Source organism: Sebastes fasciatus, chromosome 3, assembly GCF_043250625.1.
Source record: "Sebastes fasciatus isolate fSebFas1 chromosome 3, fSebFas1.pri, whole genome shotgun sequence".
NCBI classification, from domain to species: domain Eukaryota; kingdom Metazoa; phylum Chordata; class Actinopteri; order Perciformes; family Sebastidae; genus Sebastes; species Sebastes fasciatus.
This window is the reverse complement of record NC_133797.1, coordinates 5,166,615-5,176,884: the sequence shown is the minus strand read 5'-3', so window position 1 is coordinate 5,176,884 and position 10,270 is coordinate 5,166,615. Positions and strand designations below refer to the sequence as shown.

The window sequence follows — 10,270 nt, the reverse complement described above, 5'->3', positions numbered from 1 at the left end:
GTTCTGCACTATTAAAGGACATATGAACAGTTGTGATGCGCTATTCAACATTTAAGGTTCAATGTGTAAGATATGGACATCATTTTAGTTTAATACATTCAAAAAATGAACTAACATTATCAACAGAATGTGAAGAGATTAAGTGTTGACATTATGTCAAAGAGGTCTATGTATTGTGTTTGTATTCTTACCCTGCTGTTAGTAAGTAGTCGGCTTTATTTTAATAACCTATGACTGTGAATTTAGATTGTATGGAGCCAGTAGTAGAGGGGAATTGCTGACCCCTGTTTGTTTGAAGAATGTGACCGGACATTAGGGCTGCACGATTATGGCCAAAATGATAATCACGATTATTCTGATCAATATTGAAATCACGATTATTTATCACAATCATTCATAGATTTTAGAGACAACATATTTTTATCGCAATTTCACATTTAAATAAACAGAGCGCTGCTTTCACTTCCATGTTGTGCTACATTCCAACTGTCAAAAATTCTAAATATTATCCTTTTACTTTGTTATTGTCATCTAGTGTGGTTATTTGCATAAAAACACACAATTAGGAAATAGAATTTAATTATATATTATAAGCTTCTTAGAGCTAGTGTTAGGAAGTTGAAGAGGACATATTTTATATTGCAGTGAAAACATCTCCTTCAAACAACTGGATTTATTCAAATTTCTCGCCAAAAACTACATTTTACAAGATCACATTTGAACGCATCATGACAGCGTTAGAAGTTACCATCGTCCAATACTCATTTTTAGTGATTAGAGCTTGAACGCACCACCAGCACTTCAGCTCTGTGCTGTCAGCAGACGAGTTGGTCACTGTGATCATTGTGATCACTCTGAGCGGCATCATGGGAATGAATTACAACATAACAAGTGTCTGATTAAGTTAGTTGTTCCAGATGTTTGTGTGATGTTACTGTCTGTGCCGCTATGTGCCGACGTAAAACCATCATGTGGCGGCTGCTCTTGTGACTGGCAGAAAATCCGATATATGAGACTGCTGATTTCAGAGCACTTGATTTACGCGTGGCACACATTTTAAACATCAATATCGCATGCGATCATGTTCATTTAATTGTGAGAAACCAAAATCAAGATCGCGATTAAAATTTGATTAATTGTGCAGCCCTACCAGACATTACACATTGCACCGTTAAATAAAAGTACAGAAGTATGAGCAGAAAAAAAAATGTACTTTGTAAACTACTAAGTTAAAGTAGTCATTATGCAGGAGGAATGGCCTCTGTCACATCTGAAGGATCATAGTGGAATAAAGGAAGTCTTAAGTCTGTTTATCGTTCTTGTAAGTCTCTAGTGAATCATCGTACTTTGATCACCGCTTCAATCAAGGAAGCAAGACGCCTACTGAAAAGGAAATAACAAAATGTTTTATTGTTTTGTTTCTCAAGAGTTTGAAGGTAGCTGTAATAGAGCTAACTGGATTCCTAGCTTGCTGTCATGGTTTTATTGCCATATTTGGTTGAAGTGTACCCACTTTACCATTCTCTAGACGACACAAATTCTCTAATCCATCTTATTTTTCTAAACGGAGCCCCGCCCAGCAGCTCTAATCAGCTGCTGCTGGCTCTGCAGTGATTGTGTGATCTGAACTTGTCTTCCAGTAAGGACAGGGAAGGACACGGAAGTCCAACTATTTTCTGAGCTGTGTTTATGACTCTCTGGAGAGCTCTTCTGTCTGCTGCTGAACAGTTGGCATACCATCTTGTAATATAGTGTCAATACACTCTGTGGAGCAGTGGTAGAGTATGTGCAGCTCACAGGTTGCTTTTCCTAAGTGTCCTAAAATGAATAAAGGTGCTGTTGAGCCTTTTTTTGTTACCAGAGCAGTGGGGTTGATCGTCTATCTGAGGTCATCTGTGATGTGTGTTCCTAGAAACTTAAAGCTGGAAACCCTCTCCACTTCTAATCCTGTGATGTTTAGAGGAGAGGGATCCTCGCGGTGTCTCCTTAATTCTAGGATGAGTTCTTTGTTTTTTTTTGATGTTCAGTGATAGATTGTTTTCCGTGCATCATCCTGCCAGTATGCAGACTTCACCTCTCATCTCTATTTGAGTTCAGTCCCACCACTTTTGTGTCATCTGTAAATGTAATGATTGTGTTTGAGGGGATGCAGTCGTATGTAGAGAGCAAATTGTATCACAAAACAGATGTCAGTGATGATGTCAGTGTGAATGCCGCTGAATGGAGAGCCCCTCAGTGCTAACTTGTAGACCGTTTTGATTTTGATCATGTGTTTTACCTTTTACCTGAAACCAAAATAACATCATAATAATCTGCTCTTTTTGTTTTAATGTTCTACATTTGGCCCATTGCTGTCCATGTGAATGAGGCAAAAATGCTGCAGATCAAATGTAAATGTTTAGGCTTTTCTATATGAGCTGTTGGGCTGAATTTAACAGAACTATAATGTTTGGTAGGAGTCTCGTGTTTCATTTTTCTCTGGGTATGTTTGCCAGTAAGCAAGACAGAATTAAAATTAAACTTGCCCCCAAATCTTCAAGCGCTCACTCTCCGTGAGCTTGAAATGCGTCTTTAACCAGTTGGTAGTTTGTGTTTTCTGAGAGAAGATTGTGCTCAGCTCGGGGCGGATGTTTCATCCTTAAAATCGCAACGGTTTTTGAAGGAAGTTTGGTGCAGCGGTTTTGGAAACAGAGGGGTAAAAGAGGAACGTATTTCATAAAGTTAAATTCTTAACATTTGTTTCAATAATAAACTAATGATTAACTGCAGTTATAGATAGATATGGTGGGATAAAAGTAAAACATGCAATATGATGTTGTTTCCTGGTTCAGATTCAGATTTATGATAGGGATTTAAAGGGTGTGGAGTGTTGGGAAAAGCAGGGCAGAGTGCCGACCTCTGTTACTGGAGGAAGAGGAGATAACAGATTATTAGTTTGGAAGAAAAGACAAAGTAAAGGATTTATTGTACTAAAGAACAGGCTTCCAATAAAACATGAATATTTTATAGCCATGATGACTGATAGGCTGCATACTGGACTCTAAAACGATCTTCAATCATCATTTCATTGAATCAATCATTGCTCTATGTGTTTTATGGCTGTAAATTATTTGTGTTGTGTTTCTCTCTTCTAGTGCTTTCTAATCCACGATGTTGCCTTTCTCTAAACTGAGATAAACATGCCCTTGACCTACTGCAACTTTGTACTATGATATCATTAACTACAGTATATCTGTCTTCTCATCCGACTCCAGGCAAGACATCAAACAAGAGGATTCCTTGTTTTTTCGAGGTAGATTATGACCAATTTGGGCATTAGGATGGTCAAGTCTAGAAGGGAGCCCGCAAATTGTGAAATCTGATCTGAGATCTGCAAAAACTTGCAAAAACTCTCACGATTCGCTGCCCGACGACTTATCCTAACCCTAACCATTCAAGGTCAATGCCTACCCTTAACTATTCGAGGTCAATGCCTAACCTTAACTATTTGAGATCAATGCCTAACCTTAACTATTCAAGGTCAATGACTAACCTTAACTATTCAAGATCAATGCCTAACCCTAACTATTTGAGATCAATGCCTAACCTTAACTATTCAAGGTCAATGCCTAACCTTAACTATTTGAGATCAATGCAGAACCTTAACTATTTGAGTTCAATGCCTAACCTCAACTATTTGAGATCAATGCCTAACCTCAACTATTCGAGATCAATGCCTAACCTCAACTATTCGAGATCAATGCCTAACCTTAACTATTTGAGATCAATGCCTAACCTCAACTATTCAAGGTCAATGCCTAACCTTAACTATTCAAGATCAGCAGGAAGTGTTGATTTAAAAATAAATCTTTACTTTTTTTCATCTCCATAACATATTCTACTGATATAGACATCGAAACTGAAGTAATGTTGCTGATATGATGTTAATATACTGTCAATAGATCACTTTCACTGTCTTTTGCTGCTGTGAACCGCGCGGCTCGCGTCAAAAATAGGCGAAACCTCGAATCTCTAGAAGAGATTGATCAGCTTAGACGTCTAACGCGAGCAGTGTGGCTGCTCTAACCTGTTAACACGGACGGCGATATAAAAAACAACAGGTAACGCAGCCGCCACACGCTCCTGACGTTACTGGTGTGGCCGAGGCTTTAAGGTTAGTCAGTGACAGACATTCTTTCAAATTCTGTAAAAGCTAATAGCTAATGCTAATCAGATCACTCATGTTTATGTGTAACATTACTGAATTGACACCTCTATGGTCTTAATGTAGCCTATGCCTCCTTTTCTAGTTATAGCTAATTCTTCCTGCACATCCATTCATTGCAATTCCAGAAGATTTAAAATCAGGCAGCAGGGTCAAACAGTGGACATGTATAGCCTACTATCCATGAAAATGTCCCCACTTTGTTGACCCATATCGGTTTGATTGATGTTATTTAATCAACTTGGTGGGAAGTGATGGGAAAACACTTGCGTCTTCCTGCAGCACACCTCAATACTGACACAGGAGGCAAAGTCCACAAGTTTTACTGTTAACAAGAAGAAGGGGATGAGTCAATGTATTTCAGTGTGTATATATATAAAGATCACATAGCCTCATCACTGTCATCACTGAACTGTCTGGTACCTGAAGAACACTGCACATTTGCCTGACTGCTGCTTCTCTCTGTAAGTCATCAACGCTACCGCTTCGGCGTTGCTTCTTTTATGCATTTGTATCTTTCTCTTACCTTTTCAATGCTTTCACTTTTCAGATCTGTGAGAATCCAGCTGCCTCCAGACGTTCGTTATCTTTCATCATGAAGGTTCTACTGATCCTCTCTGTTATCCTCTGTGGTGCTCTGACCATCAGGGCTGCAACAGGTCAGACACAATATTGATACGCTCAAATACTTGTACCATTTCAATAACACATTTTTGACAATTGTGAAATGTAGATGATATATTGAAAATGTGGGTCATGGGACAAGGGGTGGGATGAGGGTTTGGGACTCGTGTTGCGCATATATTTATGAAACAACAACACGGAGGCTCCATTGTGCGAACCAAGGCAGCAAACTTTATTACTCCTTTCAACCTTGACGTAAAAGCCATATTTATATATACACTGATCCGCCATAACATTATGACCACTGACAGGTGAAGTGAATAACATGGATTATCTCGTTACAATGGCACCTGGCAGTAGGTGGGATATATTAGACAGCAAGTGAACATTTTGAACTTTGAACCTTGTGTTGGAAGCAGAACAAATGGGCCAGCGTAAGGATGTGAGTGACTTTGACAAGGGCCAAATAGAGATGGCTAGACGACTGGGTCAGAGCATCTCCAGAACTGCAGCTTTTGTGGGATGTTCCTGGTCTGAAGTGGTCAGGACCTACCAAAAGTGGTCCAAGGAAGGAAAACCGGTGAACCGGCGACAGGGTCAGACCCGAGGCTCATTGATGCACGTGTGGAGCGAAGGCTGGCCCGTGTTGTCTGATCCAATAGAAGAGCTACTGGAGCTCAGATTGCTGAAAAAGTTAATGCTGGTTCTGATAGAAAGGTGTCAGAACACACCGCCAAAAGCGCCTACAATGGGCACGTGAGCATCAGAACTGGACCACGGAGCGATGGAAGAAGGTGGCCCGGTCTGATGAATCATGTTTTCTTTTACATAACGCGGACGGCAACGAGTTGGAGGTGTTGACTCGGCCTCCAAATTCTCCAGATCTCAATCCAATCGAGCATCTGTGGGATGTGCTGGACAAACAAGTACGATCCACGGAGACCCCACCTCGCAACTTACAGGACTTAAAGGATCTGCTACTGACGGCTTGGTGCCAGATACCACAGCAGACCTTCAGAGGTCTAGTGGAGTCCATGCCTCGACGGGTCAGGGCTGTTCTAACGGCAAAATGGGGACCTACTCAATATTAGGCAGGTGGTCATAATGTTATGGCGGATCGGTGTATAGTATAATATTCACAGACCTGTCCAGGGTGTACCCCGCCTTCGCCCAGTGTCAGCTGGAATCAGCTCCAGCCCCCACTGAACTCAGTGGTACTTATTTATTACATAACTGTAAAAAAACTGATCTACATTAACTATCTTTGCCGTTCTTTTCCCTCAGTTGTTCCTGCTGAGGTTGCTGCAGTACAACAGGAAAACAAACCCTCACCAAAATCAGGTTATTGTATTTATTTAACTTCACTTCAGATATTGTTGCTGTAATATAAAGCATCTTGTGTCAACACATTGGGTGTTTCTCATTTTCTTTGTGAATCGTTGCTGAAATTTTCCTTTACAATTAGAGACAATATTATTGATTTGAGCTGAAGGAAAACTTGGTGAATCAGCAAAGGGAACAGTTGTACTGTAATCCTCACCTAATTCTAGGGATATATGGATACCATTATCGGGTAATGGGTCCAACACTGTGCTCATGTACTCATACTTGTTAAACTACTCCGATACAACCGCACCTGATGCCACTTTATGACAACGTCATGTTAATCGTCATGACTGGTGCCTTACATGCAGAGTTGCCGTGGTTGAAGTGCCTAATAAGCCGCTCAGCTGCAACCATAAGCCGATGCACAAACAGGTTAAATCCATCATTTACCGCCAGCTGCAGTGTATGAGCAAAACAGGCAACTGAGTCCTCAGTTCACCCGAAACGTCCAGGAGAGTTAGCAGCCACGATGTAGCGTGCATTGTCGTGGACAGATTCAGCCACTTTTACAGTAAGTCTAGTTAGTTTAGCTGCGAGGTTGTCAGCTTTGTGTCTGCCTGGCGTACTCTCTCAGGGTTTCCGCCAGTATTGTAAGCCGCGCTGCTCACGCGGACTGTGTGGCTGCTCTAACTTTTTAACAAGGACGCCGAAATAAAAAACAACAGGTTCTGCAGCCGCCACGCGCTGCTGAGATTCCCTGTGTGGACGAGGCGCTATAAGCTGCACAGTATACTGAAATGATACAAACTCCCTTAAAATGTTTTACTTTTTATCTTTCTATCCAGCTTTGTCCAAGAGAAAATAATGAGTAATGAATCTCACACAAAGAATACATAACTCACTTAACCTTACAGACCTTATGTTGTTGGGTTTTACAGGGATGGATGCTGACACTGCTGTTGCTGCTGGCGGGGCAGCTGCTCTACCTGAAGGTTAGAAAATCACACTACTCACTTTCACAGCAGCATGAGGCCGCTGCTGCTGCTGGAGAGAGAAGACAAAAAGAACTTCAAATTAGTTTCTGTCCTGAGATACTGAATAAATTCCCCAAAAAATAATGAGTTAAAAAAAAACAACAACATAAATTTTGGAATTTGATTTAATTATTGTTTTTCCAAATCGTTCCAGCTCGTTTTGATTTCTGCCTGGATGGTTGGCATAGTTTCCGAGGTAAATGCTACTATTTAGCCAACCATGTTGACACCTGGAGCGATGCAGAGGTAATAACATGTTATTCATTAAGACAGAAAAGTTTAGAGCTCTTGCTTAGAATTACAACAGTACAATGTTGTTCCTCTTGTCTCATCCTCAGAGCTATTGTGCTAGCTATGGTGGCAGTCTGGCCTCAGTCCACAACATCTGGGAGTACAACTTCCTCCAGCGTATGGTCAAGACTGGGGCTCACACTTTAGCCTGGATCGGAGGTTACTACTTCCAGGTTTGTTCAAACATTTAAAAAAGCCTTTATTTTAGAAAACCTAAACTGTTACGTATTTAATGCTTTATCACTGTTTAACTTCATCTTCAAATAGAAATAGATTATTAAAGTTTGTGCACATTGTGTTAACCTTAAATTAAGTTTTCAGCAAGCTTTCAAGGAATTGGGTTTGGTTTAAAATGAGTTTTGTAGAATATAATTGATGGTTGGCAATTACATTTTGTTTTAGGAAAGTGAAACAATCTTGGTGAAAATATATGTAATGTTTTGATATTTAGTCAGAAATGTTAAAATCCTACACAAAGGTGCTTTAAACTAAACATGTACATGTAGAGACACTGAAAAAAACTAAGTGGACTGTAACCGTGATTTCCCCCAGGGCGACTGGAGATGGGAAGATGGCTCAGTGTTTGACTATCACAACTGGGATTCAGCGAGCTCCACTGACCGTTACCAGTGCCTACAGCTCAACTCTCAAGGTAAGAATAGAAAACCCACACAGTCATTTACTGGTCATGGAACAAAACAACAACGATTTGAACATATCGTAGGCAACAGCACAGAGACGGGACCATGAGGCCTATTTCTACCATTAAACTTGATTGATGTCATTTTGTTGCCATTGCTGATGATGCTGATGTTAATGTTTTTTGTAGAGTCCCTGGGCTGGTCCAATCACGGCTGCAGCATGCGCTTCCCATTCGTCTGTCAGGTGAAGCCAAACTGCTAGTCGTCACAGTGTGTGCAATGCTACCGCTGACTTCTACAGATGATACTTGATGCTGCTGTTCTTTATAAGACTGCATACACACACTATCTGTAACATTAATTTCAGCACAAATGACTCCATGTCAGTCGAGTGGGGTTTTTGCTGTTTTTATATGTATTTTTTCACGACAGCAGTTTGGAATGTAAGGCTGTTATATAAAGGTTGTTATTTTATTGTTTGTATTAATTGCTATTGTATCTGCCTAAAGAGTGTAATGATTGTATGTATTCTTAAACAATAAACACTTGTTATTTTTGAGCTGCTGTCTTTAATACAAAATACAGGCTTGAATAGAAAATGCTCGTGTCTCACCGAGGCAATCAGCTTTATTAGGGTTCAAACCTTGAAGGGGTAGAACCTTATTGAGTTTGTGCCGGTTTGTTATTATTTGGCATCTTCCGCCGTGGCTCGAAATGCCGTGAGCTGGAATGAGCTAGAAACATGAAACCTTGGTCAAATAACTGGAAATGATGGTCCAACTGCTTCCCAAGAAATTTGACCCCAATCGGCCACATGGTGGTGGCGCTAAAATGAACACCCGAAAATGCGAATTTGGAAAGGGCCACGCCCCTCACACAATGCGTCTGATTGAATTTGGCACACATATCTAGTTCAATGTGCTCTACAAAAAAAGCCTCTTGGACCACAGAGGATGACCCAGCACCTTCCAGCCCAGCAGAGAAAGCTCTTACTGTCTGCTGGCCAGCCCACACCCGTCTTCACTTCAGCTGAATTAAGCAGAGCAAAGCAAAATCAGTCACAAAAACATATGACATAAATACCATAAATAAATCAGACATTTAGCTACAGCTGACATTAGGACTGTTGTCTCTCATGTGGTGTGTGACAGGAGATATGAGCTGGAGCTTTCTCAGGGACTCTTTCAAAAATATAAAAGTTAACATATTGGAGCATAATTGGTTTAGTTAGCGACACCAAAAACCCCAAGCTAATGGTACACCTAATAATTTTACTTACCTCTCTGGCTAAAGTTAACTCAACGTTATTGTAACATCAATACAAATTGATGGCGTTTTACTTGTGTAACGTTAGCTGCTAGTTAATCTCCATAATACTGTAATAAAGTTTGTTTGGAAATAGCGGGCCATGGGTAACCCGTTTTACTCGGGTGAGAGGCTGAAAAGATGACCACCAGTCTCGGAGTAGAAAATATAAATGATCTTTATTTCGTGAACTACAGTCAAATATCTACCCTAATATCTATATCTAAAAGCTAAAAGCTAAAAACTAAAAACGACCCACTTCCACACACCTTAAGGCAGTTCAGGTCGCAAAAATGCCACAGTGCCCTCCCCATACACCCTTTCTACTCCCCCTACAGCTCTGTCCCCTACACATGGGCTAACATTACATAACATACAGCGAACAGATACAGAAGAAAACAACAGAGCTGATGAGACAATGGATGAGCACAAAAGCCGAAATCTTGGGCTGGCAGGTGCCACACAACGTCCACCCAGTTACCGCTCCCCAGAGTCCATCAATCAGTGCTCGGCTCTCTCTTTTATCAGTTCCGAGGTGTCCGAAAGAGCCGGCTGTACAATACCAACTGCCGTGATGACCTCAGTCTCAGTCAACTCGGTGGTCTCTGACACTGTTTGTTTTTGCACTGTCTTTGTTTGTCTTGTTCACGTGGATATATAATGTTTGCACTACTGCTACTGCGCATAATTTATAATGCACATATTTATTACCTTTTATAACATATAACTTTTACTAGTGTTCTTATCGCTTGTTTTTTTTTTACTCTCATTTATTGTATGCCCTGTCTTATTTTATGTATTTACTTCTTCTGTTAGAATCTGTGCTGCTGTGCAACTGCAATTTA

At 40.6% G+C, this 10,270-nt stretch overlaps 1 protein-coding gene and 1 long non-coding RNA gene across 2 annotated transcripts; one reads left to right on the top strand and one right to left on the bottom strand.

Moving 5' to 3' along the window:
- Positions 1–4,439: 4,439 nt before the first annotated feature.
- Positions 4,440–7,259, bottom strand: LOC141765160 (uncharacterized). The gene is made up of 3 exons (XR_012593396.1): positions 7,071–7,259; positions 4,731–4,854; positions 4,440–4,529 (listed from the first exon to the last, which is right to left on the bottom strand). It is a non-coding gene; the product is annotated as an uncharacterized LOC141765160 (long non-coding RNA).
- LOC141765151 (snaclec coagulation factor IX/factor X-binding protein subunit A-like) lies at positions 4,522–8,675 on the top strand. Its single transcript, XM_074631144.1, has 8 exons — positions 4,522–4,668; positions 4,755–4,863; positions 6,113–6,169; positions 7,093–7,146; positions 7,343–7,434; positions 7,527–7,652; positions 8,032–8,131; positions 8,309–8,675. The coding sequence occupies exons 2-8, from the start codon at positions 4,800–4,802 to the stop codon at positions 8,380–8,382; spliced, it is 567 nt and encodes a 188-aa protein (XP_074487245.1). The 5' UTR covers positions 4,522–4,668; positions 4,755–4,799; the 3' UTR covers positions 8,383–8,675.
- Positions 8,676–10,270: the final 1,595 nt, after the last annotated feature.